The 18,199-nt window shown below is 45.1% G+C and overlaps 1 protein-coding gene across 1 annotated transcript in view; it reads left to right on the top strand.

Moving 5' to 3' along the window:
• The window catches only part of LBP (lipopolysaccharide binding protein), a 38,503-nt gene extending 21,309 nt beyond the window's left edge, over positions 1 to 17,194 (top strand). The window contains exons 9-15 of the mRNA XM_050807151.1: positions 293 to 352; positions 2,488 to 2,655; positions 4,215 to 4,282; positions 4,756 to 4,798; positions 6,559 to 6,622; positions 7,428 to 7,504; positions 10,165 to 17,194. Of these exons, the coding sequence (XP_050663108.1) occupies positions 293 to 352; positions 2,488 to 2,655; positions 4,215 to 4,282; positions 4,756 to 4,798; positions 6,559 to 6,622; positions 7,428 to 7,504; positions 10,165 to 10,209 (525 nt within the window). The 3' untranslated portion in view covers positions 10,210 to 17,194. The remainder of the gene's footprint in view (positions 1 to 292; positions 353 to 2,487; positions 2,656 to 4,214; positions 4,283 to 4,755; positions 4,799 to 6,558; positions 6,623 to 7,427; positions 7,505 to 10,164) is intronic.
• The last annotated feature ends 1,005 nt before the right edge of the window (positions 17,195 to 18,199 follow it).

The raw sequence follows: 18,199 nt of genomic DNA, 5'->3' as shown, positions 1-18,199 counted from the left end.
AAAAGGGCTGGCCTGAGATCACAAAGTCAGGACACAAACCGAGGTCTGTGTGACTGCAACCCTCACCCTCGCAGACCCACACATCAGCTACACCCAGGGGAGAGCAGTCAGGTTGCTGGGGACCCATGTGCTCTGCTTGGGTGAATGCAGGGACAAGCATCTCATCCCTGCCAGGGTAACCCAGGTCGTGGAGAAGCGACAGTCTTGCACATCCTCCCGCCTCCCCAGTCTTCTTTAGACCTTCAGCTCCAGCGGGAGCACCCTAAAACTTCTTCGTATCTCTTTGGTGCAGATACCGCCTGACTCTAATATCCGACTGACCACCAAGTCCTTCCGACCCTTCGTCCCACAGGTAAGGAGTTCCTTAGTGCCCCATGAGTGCAGACCGAGCCTACTAGATGCCAGAGATTTCTCTTTAAAACCTCCTCATTACTCTCAGCTTGACCACGAGTCAGAAGGCCAGGATGAGACTCCCATGAAAGGCTGGGGTGCTGCTCCCTTCAAAGCCTAAATAACGGAGGCTGAGCCCCATAACTTGTGGGACCACAGCTTGTCCAGTCTTTTATTGGTGTTATCTAAGAATCCCAAGGAATGCTGGCATCGTCCCTAAAATGTACCCTAATGAATAGCAGCTAACAATTACAGAGGGCTTCCTAGGTGCCAGGCATGCTCTTGATGCTTTAAAAAATTAGTTTTTGGCCAGGCATGGTGGCTCATACCCGTAATCCCAGCACTGTGGGAGGCCAAGGTGGGCAGATTGCTTGAGCCCAGGAGTTCAAGACCAGCCTGGGCAACATGACGAAACCCCATCTTTACAAAAAATACAAAAATTAGCCAAGCATGGTGGCATACAGCTGTAGTCCCAGGCGCCAGGGAGGCTGAGGTGGGAAGATCACCTGAGGCTGGGAGGTTGAGGCTGCAGGGAGCTGTGACTGCACCACTGCACTCCAGCCTGGGCAACAGAGTGAGACCCTGTCTCAAAAAAAATTATTAAAAGATTAGTTTTTGAATGGATAATAGATTCTCAAGGTTCAACATTCAAAAGATCTAAAAGGTTATAGAGTAGAAAGTCTCACATCCACTCCTATCCCTTAACCACCCAGTTCCCATCTGAAGTTTGCCAATATTACCAGATTATGTATATCTTTCTGATGATATTCTATGTATATACAGGTTCAGTATCTCTTATAATGCTTGGAAAAGCAACTCTGCCCACCTTCTTAGTGAAGCATTTTACCCCCTCAGCCTTCCAAACGTCTCCGTTCTAGAAGAGGATGTAGGTTTTACATATCCATAACCAAAAGGCTCATGGGAGTACTGTTTTTCCACGAATATCCTCCTAAAAAGGAAGAGTCTTGCCCCAAATTAAACTCTGTACCTATCTCTAGTTACACAGAAAATTAAGAGCACTTTTGAAATGGTGGAGTCTAGGGCTGGTCGTGGTGGCTCATGCCTGTAATCCTAGCACTCTGGGAGGCCAAAGCAGGAAGATTGCTTGAGGCCAGGAGTTCAAGACCAACCTGGACAACATAGCAAGACCCTGACTCTATTTTAGAAAGAAAAGCTAAAAAAAAAGAGAGAAAAGAAAAAAGAAGTATTCTGTGGAATATCATATTAAAAGAATAATAAGAGAAAAGTAAATAGTTTTTTAAAAAAGAAACGGTGGGATCTAGCTATGTCATATTTCGAAAACACTGGCAATCTGACCTCAGCATGCCCAATTAGCAGAGTGTGATGAGGGGATGGAGAAACCTTGGGAGAGGTAGGGAGGGAGAAAAAATGGGCCCAACTTTTCTGGAGGACAATTTGGCAATACCTGCTGAAAGCTTTAAAAGCATTGCTGGCCAGGCGCGGTGGCTCACACCTGTAATCCCAAGACTTCGGCGGGCAGATCACCTCAGGTCAGAAGTTTGAGGCCAGCCTGGCCAACATGGTGAAATCCCGTCTCTACTAAAAATACAAAATTAGCCGCGTGTGGTGGTGCACACCCATAATCCCAGCTACTTGGGAGGCTGAGGAAGGAGAAATGCTTGAACCCCAGAGGCAGAGGTTGCAGTGAGCCAAGATGGCACCATTGCATTCCAGCCTGGGTGACAAGAGTGAAATTCTGTCTCAAAAAAAAAAAAAGCATTGCTGTTCTTCAACTCAGCAATTCCACCTCTAGGAATGTTTTCCTGAAAATAATAGCCAAGGTGGTCATTATAATGGCAAAACCTTGAAGACAACTTGATGCTTGATATAGAGTTTCATCCATCACAAGACCTGTACACAATGAAGTACAATGCAGCCATGAAATAGATGGCGCCGACTCTGTGTCTGACATGGAGAGATGGCCAGTTTTGCCGTTAGGAGAAAAGGGCACAGAGAATTTCGTGGGCAATAAAATCAATCAAAAGCAATTCCCAGCTTTATCTGACTCCCTCAGGCCTCTCCTGGCAGACTTGTATATTTTCTTCTCTTGACGTAATCTCCTAATTCTGCTCCCAGTTAGCCAGGCTCTACCCCAACATGAACTTGGAGCTCCAGGGATCAGTGCCCTCTGCTCCACTCCTGAACTTCAGCCCTGGGAATCTGTCTGTGAACCCCTATATGGAGATAGACGCCTTTGTGCTCCTGCCCAGCTCCAGCAAGGAGCCTGTCTTCCGACTCACTGTGGTAAGGTTCAGAGCCTTTGCAAATGCTGTTCCCTTTTCCCCACATGCTTTTCTCCCCACTCACCACCTGGATAATTCCTCCAGGTCTCAACTTAAATATTACTTCCCGGAGAGGGCTTTCTTGCTGGCCCTTACCCCCAATCTACCTATGCCCTTTGCCACTTTTTCTTGTAACACCCTATCATCTTTCTTCTCAGCATTTACTACCAAGGTACTTTGTAGCTGTCTGCACGTGTATTTGTTTAATGCATGTATCTCTCACTATGTTAGTCTGGGCTATTGTGAGGAGAAATGTAGACAGATCTTTGTCTATTTGCTTTGTTCTTTGTCTGTATTTGACCCTGGAAGACTACATTTCCCGTGCTTCTTTGCACTCTGATTTCCACCAGGTCAGCCAATGGGAGGTACTGTCAGGAGAATGAAGTCGGGGAGGAAGGATGAAGCCAGAGTACTATTTCCTCTTTCTTTGCCACGGCAGAGGCTCAGACTGTGACTCTGTCTCCTCTGTGGTGACTTCCATAATTCCGCCTCCACTCATTGTTCCCCTAGTCCTGGGGAACTGTGGATACAGCCTCCTGTCTCTGCTAATCTCTGGATGGCCTCACCAATGCTTTACTAGCTTCTCAACAATTCCATCACTTGTATAACCAATTCCCTATATTAAATTCCCTCTGCATTAAACATTGAGAGTTAGTTTTCCTTTTTTGATGGACTCTGTCTAATAGGGAAGGGATGCCGTGTCCTTTGGCGGCCCTGCTCGCTGGATGGAGAACTCTGCTCTCTTGTTTCTTGACTTTTGAAATCAATAAGTCAAATCTCTGCCAGGGTAATTCTTCCTAGAGGCTGTATCTGCAATTTTAATATTGTTGTTATTGTTATCAAAAGTATCATTATTAATATATTTTAAATTAAAATATAATTTATTGTCTGGGTGTGGTGACTTACACCTGTAATCTCAGCACTTTGGGAGGTCAAGGCAGGAGAATCACATGAGGTCAGGAGTTTGAGATCAGCCTGGGCAACATAGCAACACTCCATTACTACAAAAAAGAAAAAAAAAAAAAAAGCCAGGCCTGGTAGCATGCACCTGTAGTCCTATCTACTCAGGAGGTTGATGCGGGAGGATCACTTGAGCCCAGGAGATCAAGGCTGCAGTGAGCCATGATTGCACTACTGCACTCCAGCCAGGCGATAGAGAGACACTCCATCTCTAAAATAATAATAATAATAATTTATTATTGTTGTTACTAGGGCTGAATCTTGACCTGAGATAACTAGAAATGATCCTTTTTAGAGCTTTCCAAGAGTAGGTACTCTATACCTTATCTTAGTAGTCTGTTCAAAGTTTAACTGCTATCATGGACAACAATTTCAAGTAAAAATGTTCAAGTCCAAGTTCAAATATTGATTGAGCACCTACAGTGAGCCTTCTGGGAGGGGCAAATTTCCTGCTTTAGCTCATTGAGCTGTTTGTTGAGAGGATACAGTCCCTCGTCATCATCCTTCCTATACATACAACCTTCATCACTTACACCTGCTTCCTTCTACTGGCATTTCCAGGCCACTAATGTGTCCGCCATCTTGACCTTCAATACCAGCAAGATCACTGGGTTCCTGCAGCCAGGAAAGTAAGTTGGCCTCCTGCCCACATGCGGGTGCCCAGCTGGACTCCATCTGTATACTGTAGCTGCTTCTCTGTAGCTGGTGGGAGGGGGGAAACCATTTGGAAAGTACACTTACATTTCACCCCAATTGGCCCAATTCTTCTGCCCCACTGGTCCTGCCCCCACAAATCTCAAATTGTTAAAGAATTCACTAAGACTGTTACTTCTTAATGTATGAATTTTAGGCCCCACCTATATTAACTTCCTGAAATGATAAAGAGTGAGCTTTTTGACACTATTTCATCTGCCCTCTGACAGTCTTCCCGATATCATTGTATCACTGCTTTTAGTTCCTCAGTCATCTTTTCCACTCCTGTTCCCGCCCTACCTTTGGCCCTGTGCCTTCTCAAGCCCATCCTTTCTCGCTTCTGGGGACCCCCACATTACTTAGACTTGCATAAAGCTCACACCTTTGAATCTTCTCTGATTCATTACAGGGTAAAAGTGGAACTGAAAGAATCCAAAGTTGGACTATTCAATGTAAGTTGTTGTTTTTATTGATGACATGATTAGAATGTTAATTAATTTGGGGTGTTTCCTAAGCAATTGCTATGACACCTATAATAGGAAATACAAAAGGAGAAGAGTTGATTTTTTGCCCTGGAGAAGTGTAAAGTCTTGAAAACACAAGACATAGGGCCAAGGAACAGTTATATCCTAATATAAAACAATATGTAATTAAGTCATCTACTGAACAGAATTCTTTTAACTGCCAGAGACAGAAAGCCAATTGAAATTGTCTTAAGCAAAGAGGAGAAATATATAGGATTATATAACTGAAAAGCAAAAATAAATGAAAAAACAAAGATCAGAGGTTTCAGGCATAGCTGGATTCAGGTGTTCAAATTAGTGCATCAAGAATCTCTCTCCCATCTCTCTGTTCTGTTTTCATTTGTGTCAGCTTCACGCTCAGGCAGGCTCTCCCAATTGGTAGCAAGCCCCAGAGTTTCCTACCGTTTCCGTTTCTTTAAAAATTTACAAAAAAACAAACAAAAAAACTCCCTGCTCACTCTCATTGGACTAATCTTGGGCACCCAGTCTTAAGCCAAGCACTGTGGCCAGAAGTTGGGCAAGGCCAATCAGCCCAGAATGGATCTCATCTACACTCCAGGAGGCAGGATTTGCAGTCACCTACATCCAAATCACATAGACTAAGACTGGCGAGGAGGGTTGTTCCCTGGGGGGAAACAGACTCTGTTATCAAAACAAGAGGGATTGAGTGCTGAGCAGGTAAAACCAAGAAGTGATTTCCATAAAGTAGAAAAAGTAGTGAAGTAGACGGCCCCATATAAAAGGAGGAAAGAGAATGTGAAAATCAGTGTGGGCCGAAGTGATGGAGAAGAGCTTTCTGGAAAGAGGGAAGGAGGAGCTGGGTAGACTTTAACGTGCAGTCGTTGGCTTCTCTTTTACCATTCCATGATGCTGGCCTCCACTGACCACCTCCACCTGTGCCCTGCCTCCCAGACTTTCCCAAAGCACTTATGAAGTGGAAGCAAACACAGAAGCTGTGGGGAGAGATGCAGGGACCCTGAGGCTGACTCCTTGCAGAGAATAAAGGGTGAAGTGAATAACGGTACACTCATATTGTATCTGTGCATGTTTACTGCAAAGTAAAACATTCGAGTAAAAAGTTTCACAAAAATCCATCCTATTGGGTTTTCAGAGCATGAAATGTAAAAACAAGAACTATAGACTCAGATAAATTTAGATTCAAATCCTGATGCTGCTGCCCAGTTGGTAGTAAGTCCCTTTCATTCTGTAGGCCTCGGTTTCCTGATATGTGAAATAGGGACATTAATATGAATGTTGAGGGACTGTTGTAAAGATTGAATCAGACACACACACAAAGCTCTGAGCTCTCTGCTTGGCATATAGTGAGGGTTAAAAGTTGTGTTTCATGATTTTGGTAGAGCAGCTTATTTTGCTTTTATTAAATTTTTTAAATTATACAGGTAGTTCAGGAAAAACATTCTCACTGTAAATAAAATTGAACACTAAAGATAAGGCTAAGGACAAGTCAAACGTTAATGTTCTTCCTTTAGAGGAAAGACATTTGGGTGTGTAACTTTCCAAAATTTTTCTATTCACTTGCATAATAAATGCTCATCTCAAAAGAGTTTTATCTTATAAAATAGTAACATGATGTAATAATAGTTTGCTTTTTCCAAGCATTTTGCTATGTTGGCACACACAGAACCACCGTGTGGCCATGTAAGTGTACCTCTCCTGTTCTCCTCCAGGCGGAGCTGTTGGAAGCACTCCTCAACTACTACATCCTCAACACCCTCTACCCCAAATTCAACGGTAAGAACCACTGTGGATTTTTCCAAGTCAAAAGCGGACACTGCCGTCTGGAGGAAAGAGAGCTGGACTTGGAAAACAGGGCTCTCCTGGGGGCTGTATGACCGTGGGCAAGTCACTTCTCTCTGAGCTTAGCGACCTTCCTGTGACATGGGATGGTTGAAGTTGGCCTCATCTCCCTCCAGGGCTCTAATGAGGGTTGGGGGCTGGCACAGCTCTTTGGAGCACGGGAAACCTCCCTATAAGCGGCATAGAGGGACACATGGAAGTGCCCCACGTTCTGAAGAGGCAAGTCAAAGACTGAGGACCAAGTTAATATAGAAGGCACAAGGCAGCCGCCTCTGGACTCACATCTCCCAGTCAATTGCCCAACTGCCTAGTCAAAAAAGAAAGCAAAAGACTTAAACCCTGTTTCCATGAAGCTTTGCTTCTTTTGGCTGCAACAGAGAGCAGGACGAGGCAAAGGGCAGGGAGTGGATGCCCTGTTCCTTATCTTATCGTGAATGTGTTCTTCCTCCAGACAGCACCATGCCTGACAGCTTAGGCTTCCAAGCCAGCTTCCCTGGGTTTAAATTCCCTTTCTGCCACTTCCTAACTGTGTGACCTAGAACAAGTTATTTGACCACTCTGTGCCTCAGTTTCCTTATCTGTAAAATGGAAAGAATAATCACACCTACCTCATAGTCTTGGAAATCATTAAATGGGAATATAGCGAATATAGAGTTTGCAGAGAACATTTTCGGTAAAAATCTGTCTCTAATTATTATATATTCACCAATCTCTCTCAATGTTGTGCTTCAACCTCCAGATAAGTTGGCCGAAGGCTTCCCCCTTCCTCTGCTGAAGCGTGTTCAGCTCTACGACCTCGGACTCCAGATCCATAAGGTTGGTGGGTTCAGGGGGCTCTGAGGATGTGTGAGGGAGGAGGTGGTTTATATGCTAGCTTCAGAGGCCATGACTCATGGGTGACACCCAGCCCAGCCCTGCAGCTGGGAATGTCTGGCCAGGGGGAGGACGGGTGCTCCTGGGCCTTACCATATGCCACAAAACCATCCACGTGTCCTTCAGAAGTGGCACCTCTGCTGGTGCAGGCGGCATTTCACACAGCCTTATGCCACCACCACCTCCCATCCCTACCATGAGGGACCTGAGGGAAGTTCAAGACCAACTCGTTTTGAAAACACTGCAGGCCGGCGCGGTGGCTCACGCCTGGAATCCCAGCACTTTGGGAGGCCGGGGCGGGCAGATCACTAGGTCAGGCGTTTGAGACCAGCCTGGCCAACATGGTGAAACCCCGTCTCTACTAAAAATACAAAACTTAGCTGGGTGTGGTAGCAGGTGCCTATAATCCCAGTTACTCAGGAGGCTGAGGCAGAATTGCTTGAATCCAGGAGGCGGAGGTTGCAGTGAGTCGAGATCATGCCACTGCACTCCAGCCTGTGCAACAGAGCAAGACTCCGTCAAAAAAAAAAAAAAAAAAGAAAGAAAGAAAGAAAAAGAAAAGAAAAGAAAGAAAATACCGTAAGTCCTAGACATAGCATTTGGTCAGGTTCTGAAAGTCATTTGTAAGTTTTAAGCTTTTCTTCTAAATTTTTAGGTTGAAGAGCTTTATTATAAATATATGTTTGGCATGCCTCCCCATTTAAACAAGTACTACAACCATATGTACTTCTTTTTTTTTTTTTTTTTTTTGAGACAGAGTCTGGCTGGCTCTGTCACCCAGGCTGGAGTGCAGTGGCGCAATCTTGGTTCACTGCAACCTCTGCCTCCCAGGTTCAGCAGATTCTTGTGCCTGAGCCTCTGGAGTACCTGGAACTACAGTCTCCCACCACGACTCCCAGCTAATTTTTTTTTTTTTTTTTTTTTTTTTTTTTTTTTTTTTTTTTAATTTTTGGTAGAGACTAGGTTTCACAATGCTGGCCAGGCTGGTCTCAAACTCCTGGCCTCAAGTGATAGGCTCACCTCGGCCTCCCAAAGTGCTGGGATTACAGGCATGAGCCACCATGTCCAGCCAACACTATATACATTTTTAAAAATTATTCATAAGCCTATTGCTCCACTACAACCACAGTTTGAATTTTGGTGTACTTCTAGTGCTTTTTGTTTTAAGGTTTTTTTTTAAGTTTGTTTGTTTGTTTTGCACAGTTGCATTACTAGTGCTCCTGCCTGTTTTCTTTCTTTCCCTTATTTTTTAAACTTAAAATAAATTTTTTTTTAGGCCAGGAGCAGTGGTTCACACCTGTAATCCCAGCACTTTGGGAGGCCAAGGCGGGCGGATCATGAAGTCAAAAGTTTGAGACCAGCCTGGCCAATATGCTGAAACCCCATCTCTACTAAAAATACAAAAATTAGCTGGGCATGGTGATGTGCGCCTGTAATCCCAGCTACTCAGGAGGCTGAGGCAGGAGAATCGCTTGAACCCAGGAGGCGGAGGCTGCAGTGAGCTGAGATCATGACACTGCACTCCAGCCTGGGTGATAGAGCAAGACTCCGTCTCAAAAAAAATTTTTTTTAATTAACTTAAGGTTCTTTTTTAAGCTTAACTTAAAAACTATTTTAATATCAAGTGAAATAGTGAAAAACTATTTTTCACTACTCAAACTATGATTCTGACCAAGCATTTTGTGGTCTATCAGTGCTTGCAATTTTCAGGTTATCTTTTGAGGCGAGATGAACTGGGTTGGCAGACTCATTAGCAGGAGGGGGATGCTGCACTGTGCCTGGTACATTGTTAACATCAGAAAATAATAGTCATTAAAGGGAATGAAGGGCAGGGGGGGATGATTAGGAACCTAGAAACACTGACCAACTGTTCTATCTAAAAAACAAATGTCCAAAGCCCTTTTGGGCTCTGAGATACTCAGCACTTAACTGCTCTTGAGCATTCATAAGTAGTCAGACAGATCATTGTTCAAATCAAAGATTGAGTGACAGTTCATCTCATCGGCCTTAGTTTTCTCCTCTGTAAAATGGGACGTAACCTAAACGTCATTGAGCTTTTGTGATGATTAGAGGGCAAGTATGATAGCTTCTAGCTCAATGTTTGACATGTGGAAGGTAATTAGATTTATTATATATTATAATATTCATTAGAATTTTGAGGTCAACTCTGTCCATGTGTCTAACCATCTAAAATAAAGGATGGATCCCTGTGGGAAAGAATTGAACTTGGTCTTTGGTTCAGAATTCCTGCCCCTCTGGGTGATGGAAACATAAGAAAAGCAGGAGAGTACACCCTAGCAGTTCACAATTTTTCGTCATTTGCCAAGGAGAGAAAATTTAGGTGACACAAAGGACACTTAGAGGCCTGTCAGGCAGCAGCAGCTCGGGGAATGACAGATCGATCTCTACCTTGGAGAAGGCGGCTGGGAAAAGCTATGCTTTATGGAGAGCTTGGGGACTGAGGCACACTCGCGATTTATGCACTGACCTGGATTCTGGCAGAGCTTGTGTTTCACAAGACGTGGGCGCCCTTTCAATCGCAGATGCATCTTTTTGGAGTAGAGGATACTCTTTACCATCCTGTCCTGTCCTGTTTTTCCTAGGACTTCCTGTTCTTGGGTGCCAACGTCCAATACATGAGAGTTTGAGGACAAGAAAGATGAAGCTTGGAGGCCACATCTGGATCTGTATGTTGCATTTCCAGCTGTGCAGCACATTTCGGAGATTCTTGAAGAATGAAGACATTTCTGCTCTCAGCTCCGGGGATGAGGTCTGCCTGGCCTCTGCCTCCACCCTCCTCCTCTTCACCAGGTGCATGCATGCTGTCTCTGAGTCTGGACTTTGCTTTCCCCTCCAGGAGGGACCACCCTCCCCGACTGGCCTGGGATATCTTTACAAGCAGGCACTGTAATTTTTTTTTTTTTTTTTTTTTTTTTTTTTTTTTTTTGCCATCTGATCCCCATGCCTAGCAGAGTGCTGGCACTTAGTAGGTCCTCAATAAATATTTATTAGATGATGAGATGATGAAATCACTTGGCAAGCCTCATCACTGCCTGCCCTCTTCTGACCTCAGGGGTCTTTGGATAGTTAACCCCATCTATGGTCTCCAAGGCCCCTTTCTCATCGCCGCTGCTGTGGGAGCCTCAATGAGAGAACCAGGGATTCTGTGCATCACTTAGCCCTGGACCTGGCATCGGTGCTCGTCTCTAAGGCCCTTGTCCTGTCTCAGGCAGGGGCTCACTTCAACATCTTTCCTTCCCTCATTTCTCGCCTGCTACAGCCAGGGGAGCCAATGATCTCCTGGAGCAAAAGCTCAGCCTCCCGCTGCTTTTCCCCCATTGAAGCAGGTGTAAATTAGGAGGAAATGGCTCTGTCTAAGTTTTTGGTCCAACCCCAATAAAAAGCTCATCCAACTGTTGTTTATAAGCCCCAAGCCTGGAGGGAGAGGCCATGATTTCTAATTACTGAACAATGAGCCTTTGATCAGACTAATAAAGAGTCGTTTCCAAGTTATGTAGTTGGGCTCCCAGGGACTGGGAGTCAGAAGACTCGTTTGATAATTTTTTTATTGTGTTAATGAGCAGATGGATGGAGCTTCAGGCTAGCAGATAATTCACAGGGAATAGTCCCATTTACCCTGTGTGTGACAGAGATGTGTTCCAAGATGGGACGACGTGTTGTCGCCCAGCTGGTGGCAGGGTAAGCTGTGGCTTCGTGTCCTCTCTCCTCTCTACTTTTGTTCATTTGTTTTCCACCACTGTCCATCCCTATGGCCGACTGGTGAAGGACACAGGCTTCATCCAGTACTAGCCGTGTGGCTTTGGGAAGGTCACTTTCCCCCTGCGGTCCTTATCTATGAAATGATGATGATGATTATAGTAGTCACTTTCTGGGACTGCTATAATGACTGTATTGGGTAATCCATGTGGAAGGATTTATTTAGCCACAATGGGGATTCCATATTTCTTGGCTGGGTGTGCTTACTAAGCACCTTCTATTTGCCAGGCTTTGGGGTCCTCATGGGGAGAAATACCTGCAGCGCAGGCTCCATTCCTGTTCCTGCTTTTAAGAGTGATACTTAGGTATGCTGAAAAGAGCCAGTATTGATTCCAGTCTACCAGTTTTGGGTCCCTGGGCAAGATATCTCCAAGCCTCAGTGTCCTCTCCTGTCAAATGAGGCTGGAAAGAGCTCCCAGCAGGATTACTTTGGAACTTGATGGATTCATGTTAAGCTTCTGTAGGTGCCCAGGGAATAACCAGGTGGTGGTCAATGGATGACACAATTAGATCACCTGTCATACTTTGGTGTCCCCAAAAGTAGACCCTGAAACAAAGAGGTGAGTGCAAGTATTAGGGTGGTGCAAAAGTAATTGCGGTTTTTGCTGTTACTTTTTTTTCTTTTTTTTTTGAGACAGAGTCTCGCTCTGTCGCCCAGGCTGGAATGCAGTGGTGCGATCTCGGCTCACTGCAAGCTCCGCCTCCCGGGTTCACGCCATTCTCCTGCCTCAGCCTCCTGAGTAACTGGGACTACAGGTACCGCCACCACGCCCAGTTAATTTTTTGCATTTTTAGTAAAGACAGGGTTTCACCATGTTAGCCAGGATGGTCTCGATCTCCTGACCTCGTGATCTGCCTGCCTCAGCCTCCCAAAGTGCTGGGATTACAGGCGTGAGCCACTGCACCCGGCCTTTGCCATTACTTTCAATCGCAAAAACCGTGATTACTTTTGCACCAACCTAATAGTTTATTTGGAAGAAGATCCCAGGCGGTACCAACAGGAACTGGAAAATGAGATGGAGAAGGCAGCCTATAAATGGTGAGTGATGAAACCAATTACTACCATAGGTGACTGGAGCTAATCCCACTGGAGAAACTCTGAGACTTAATGTACAGCACATCTCATGGTATCCCAAGAGCAAGGGGAGCTGAAGTATATATACGCCACTTCCCATCAGTCATAGGTTGAGGGGAACTCCTAGGGGTTATTAGTTCTCTGGTTCTTCTATTCTGGGGAGTGGGCTATAGGAGTCATAGAAATCTCTCAGGCAAAGAAATGCAAGCACTGGTGATTAGAAGTCAGATTGGTGTGCATTGGTGGTAAGGTCTGGGAATCTGGGTGGGGCACTGATGTGGTCTATTCATGACCTTACAATAGGGTAGCAGCTCAGCTGGTCAAAACCCCAGCTGTACAATTAAAATGTTAGCCACGTTGCCTGGAAAAATTGTGATTTGTTCTCTGCATATTTTTTTACAACTCAGGTTTAGTTTGCAGGCAAGCTTGCATTCCAGAACATTCTAGGACATTCCCAGGGATAGCTCCAAGAAAAGGCTCAGGGAAGCTCAGGCAAGTCCTTGATGGGTATGAGGCAACAAGGTTTGCCATAAGACGAGGGAAAAAATACTTATTTGTGACAAAGGCAAAAGGTTTGTTATTCATAAAGCAGGAAAAGGGTATTCTTATTCCGTGAAACTAAACATTTTCATTTTGTAACAAGTGCTATAGGGGCCAAGAGAAAGCCTCCCCCTTTGCCCTCTGATAATTTGCTGAAAATGAAAGGACAATAGATACATTAATAGAAGAAAAAGGCATACAAAATTTATTTAACATAGACAGCATGGGGGAATCACATAAGAATCATTACCCAGGCTGGGTGCAGTGGCACATGCCTATAATCCCAGCAATTTGGGAGTCTAAAGTGGGTGGATCACTTGAACTCAGGAGTTTGAGACCAGCCTGAGCAACATGGTGAAACTCCATCTCTATAAAAAGTACAAAAAAAAAAAAAAATATATATATATATATATATATAGCAAGGCATAAGGGCATGCCCCTGTAGTCTCAGCTATCCGTGAGGCTGAGATCGCTTGAGCCTCACGGGAGGATCGCTTGAGCCCAGGAGGCAGAGGTTGCAGTGAGCCAAGATTGCGCCACTGCACTCCAGCCCAGGTACCAGAGCCCAGGTACCTGTCTCAAAGAAAGAAAAGAATAATTACCCAAGAAGCCAATGGGCACAGATGCTTCTCTACCCTTCTTCATAGGGAAGGGCATAGATTAAGGTGGGAGTAAGTGATTTTCAGGGGAAATGATTGAGCCCAAAGAAGAATGGCCTGGAAGAAGAAGTTCCTCTGTGCACTGGGGGAGGTGGCAGGAAGGTGAGGGGCAGAACTTCACAATGAACAAAGGTTGCCTTGTTATGCAGATGAAGGGCCCCGGGTAATCTCTGAGCTGCACTAAAAGGATAGATGAAGAAGCCTGTCTGGGCAAGATGATGATTCCCAGTCTTTTCTCCAGTTAATCTTTCTTGGCTCTTTGATGAGATTCCTAGGAAGGGGGTCTTAAAATAATTGCATTTCTTTTGGAAAGAAGTTTTCTTATTCAGAGAAGGAAATTCCAGACAGAGTCCCTGCTGGTGCTTCAGGAAAGAGGATCAGAGAGCTAAGGAGGTGAGGGAAGATCAGAGGAAGACCTTGAGGCTGCTTTTTTAGTTCAGCATATCAATGTGCCATGTATTGGCATATAGTTTTCTGAGCCCCAACAGTGTTATATCTTGATGGGGTAGTACAGGACAACACAGCTGGCCCTAGAGTCCCATTGCAGGTTCTGACACCCTGAAATCTGACCATAAACATATGAGTATCCCGGACAGCTCCAACCTGTAGAGAAGGACTGGCCTTGGGACAGGAGGTTCTGATCTCAATGACCAGAAGAACCGGACTGTCAAAGAACTTTCAAGAGACCACAGTCTCATTGCTGTGTAGAACTCATTCTCACACAAAACCAAGATGCCACCTTGGAGCGCCTCCTCTTGACTACAACCTGTTCCTCCCTTCTGCCCTTCACTGATTTCCCCTCTCCTCTCCTCAACCTGATCAGAACATCTAGCCCCACCGGTGTCTTCCAGGCCACTACTCTGATTTAATTTGTCTCCATACCTAAGCACAATTCATCATCTCTAACAGAATCCTTTCATCTCCTGACATTCCTACTTTCTACATCCCCAGCCTGGGGCCTAGGCTTAGGTAACAGAATTAAATCACTGGAGGAAAAGGCAGGCAGGCTATAGCCAGTTGAGGTCTCCTTCCATCACCAAAACCACAGCTCTGTCTGAATGGCCTAAGCAGCAGGAACAGCCTAGAAAATGGAATACATGATATTTCTAATGAGAATCTCAGGTAAGGTCTCAGAACCCATTCAGTCTCAAGACATGCTTTTTTTTTTTTTTTTTTTTTTTTTTTTGAGACAAGGTCTGGCTCTGTCTCCCAGGCTGGAGAGCAGTGGCACAATCTTGGTGAACTACAACCTTCACCACCCGGACTCAAGCCATCCTCCCACCTCAGCCTCCAAAGTAGTGGGACTACAGGCATGCACCACCATGCCCAGCTATTTGTGTGTGTGTGTGTGTATTTGTTGTAGAGACAGGGTTCTGCCATGTTGCCCAGGCAAGCCCCGAACTTGTGAGCTCAAGTGATCCACCGACCTCAGCCTCCCAAAGTGCTGAGATTACAGGCATGAGCCACCATTCCCAGCTGCATTTCTTCTTTCTTTTTATTTATTTATTTTTGAGATGGAGTTTCTCTCTTGTTGCCCAAGCTGGAGTGCAATGGCATGATCTCGGCTCACTGCAACCTCAGCATCCCTGGTTGAAGTGATTCTCCAGCCTCAGCCTCCTGAGTAGCTGGAATTACAGGCGCCCACCACCACGCCCAGATAATTTTTGTATTTTTAGTAGAGACTGGGTTTTGCCATGTTGGCCAGGCTAGTCTCGAACTCCTGACCTCAGGTGATCTACCTGCCTTGGTCTCCCAAAGTGTTGGGATTACAGGCATGAGCCACTGTGCCCAGCCTGCATTTCTTCTTTCTAAGGAGCCCGAGATGCAGCTTAGAAGAAAAGACACTAGCATGCCAGGATAGTCCATATTGTGCTGTAAGTGAAGGCAGCATGGAGAAGTCCTGGCAATGTAGGTAACAAGGTCAGGGGCAGCCACAGGTCTGAATAGGTGGAAAGATGAGAGCTGTGGGGTATAGTATCAAAGGGTTAGGCAAACAGTAGAATCAATAAGTGTGCATGTGTGGAAAGGGCAGGAGAAGAAAACAAAACAAACAAAACCAAAACCAAGTACAGCATTGGGCCCCAGGGATTAGAAAGTCTGGCAGGAGCTAGCACAGCGAATGTACTTTGCTTCTTTCACAGGAAAAGTCTAAAATGTATGTCCCTATTAGTACACAGAGATCTTCTGCATTTGATTTTTAAAACTTAACACAGCTTCATAATATTTCACATTTGTGTGTGTACAAAATAACTTCTTCATTCTTATTTAAAGATGAATAGGATCTCCTGGTGAAAGGTACAATTTATTTAACCAACTCCTACTTATGGGTCCTCAGGTTGTTTTAAAACTTTTGCTTTTGTAAATAATGTTTCAGTGAATACCTGTATTCATATGCCAATTCATACATGTGGAGGTACATTGCAGAATAAATGCCCAGAAATCAAATCCCATAACTCTGACTCTTCAGTTAATTTAGCAAATTGTCATTTGCTCACTTTCTCCTCTTTCCAGACTTTCCCCTTCTCTTGAGGTAGTGCCTGGGTATACAGGGATGTTGAAGGGGTCCATATGGTATCATGGCAGTGGAGTGAAGCAGGACATAGTAAAGAATTTAACCTTGCTCAAAGAGAGACATGGCTTTTGTCCTTGGCCCCTGGAAGGTAATCTCTAAGCCGTTGGAATGCTTGCCTGGTAACAGTGTCTTTGTTTACCTGGGGGCATTGGTCCATAACAGATAGTCTAACAAGGGGAGCCATGGCAGGGCTTTTGGTCACATCATATCAGCTTAACCTCTGAAGATGCTGAAGACTGAGCCCAGCCATATGGGCAGCCACAGAATTTTCCGTGGTCTGGAGCCCAGGAGAGAAAACTGGAAATTTCTCAAAAGCCAAATAGTGACAGGAAATTATTCAGTCGCTGATATGGTTTGGCTGTATCCCCACACAAATCTCATTCTGAATTGTAGTTCCCATAATCCCCAAGTATTGTGGGAGAGACCCAGTGGAAAGTAATTGAATCATGGGGGTGGTTACCCCCATGCTGTTCTTGCAATAGTGAGTGAGTTCTCATGAGATTTGATGGTTTTTTGTTTGTCTGTTTTTTTTTAGATGGAGTCTTGCTCTGTCACCCAGGCTGGAGTCCAGTGGCACAATCTTGGCTCACTGCAACCTCTGCCTCCCAGGCTCAAGTGATTCTCCTGCCTTGGCCTCCCAACTAGCTGGGATTACAGGCACCTGCCACCATGCCCGGCTGTTTGTATGTTTAGTAAAGACAGGGTTTCACCATGTTAATCAGGCTGGTCTTGAACTCGTGACCTCAAGTGATCCACCCGGCTCAGCCTCCCAAAGTGCTGGTATTACAGGTGTGAGCCACCGCACCCGGCTGAGATCTGATGGTTGTATAAGGGGCTTTTCCCCTTTTGCTCAGCACTTCTTACTGCTGCCCTGTGAAGAAGATAACTTTCTCCTCCTCGTCCTTCCGTGATGATTGTAAGTTTCCTGAGGTCTTCCCAGCGATGCGGAACTGTGAGTCAATTAAACCTACTTACCCAGTCTTGGGTGTGTCTGCATAGCAGTGTGAAAACAGACGAATACAGTCACCTTATTGAGGTCAAGTGGCCAATTTTTGCAACATTGCTAGATCAGGGTCTCAATGAAAAACCCCCTTTTAGGGAGAAGGCACAAATTTCCCATATAGAAAAATTCTAAGTAATGTATATAAACACTGCCCTGCAAGCAGTGGGGAGGATGACTCTCTGTCCCTTAAGTATGGCCTACACTTAGTGACTTGCTTCCAAAGAATAGAGTATGGAAGGGCGGTGGGGAGTAAATTTATCAAGAAACCTGACAAATACTACATTAGCCAGGTGATCAAGGTTAAGATACTCAGTGATAAGTCATGTTGATAGTAGGCGTCTTAGTTCAGTCTGCTCTAATGAATTACCATAGACTGGGGGACTTCAACCGTAAACCCTAGTTCTCACAGTTCTAGAGGCTGGAAGTCTGGGATTGGGATGCCGGCATGACCGGCGAGGGCCCTCCTCTGTGTGGCAGGTTTCTGACTTCCCACTGTCTCTTCACATGGTGGGGAGCAAAGAGAGGGAAGCAAGCTCTGTCATGTCTTGTCTTCTGATGGCACTGTTTAATCCAGGTTAGCGTAAAGCTGCCTTACATATTTTGAAGTTCAGCCTAAAGATTCCTCTGTACATCGTGAACTATAACCTAAATGGAGTTGTAAACAGACCATACCCTACTCTTGTGCCAATCACCGAGTTTTGGCCAATCAAAAGTAGCCAACTGTTGAAACCATTCAAATAAGGCAAACGTAGAGCTGTAACCAATCTGGCTGTTTCTGTACCTCACTTCCGTTTTCTGTACATCACCTTCCTTTTTCTGTCCATAAATCTTCTACCACCATGTGCTGCGCTAGGTGGGCTCTCTTGAGCCTGCTCTGGTTCAGGAGGCTGCCAATTCGCGAATTGTTCTCATTCCAGTAAACTCTTTTAAATTTAATTTAGCTTAAGTTTTTCTTTTGGCTGGATGCAGTGGCTCACACCTGTAATCCCAGCACTTTGGAAGGCCAAGGCGG

Source organism: Macaca thibetana, chromosome 10, assembly GCF_024542745.1.
Source record: "Macaca thibetana thibetana isolate TM-01 chromosome 10, ASM2454274v1, whole genome shotgun sequence".
Classification (NCBI taxonomy): Eukaryota; Metazoa; Chordata; class Mammalia; order Primates; family Cercopithecidae; genus Macaca; species Macaca thibetana.
Note: the sequence above shows the minus strand (reverse complement) of the source record. Positions and strands in the feature narration are given on the sequence as shown.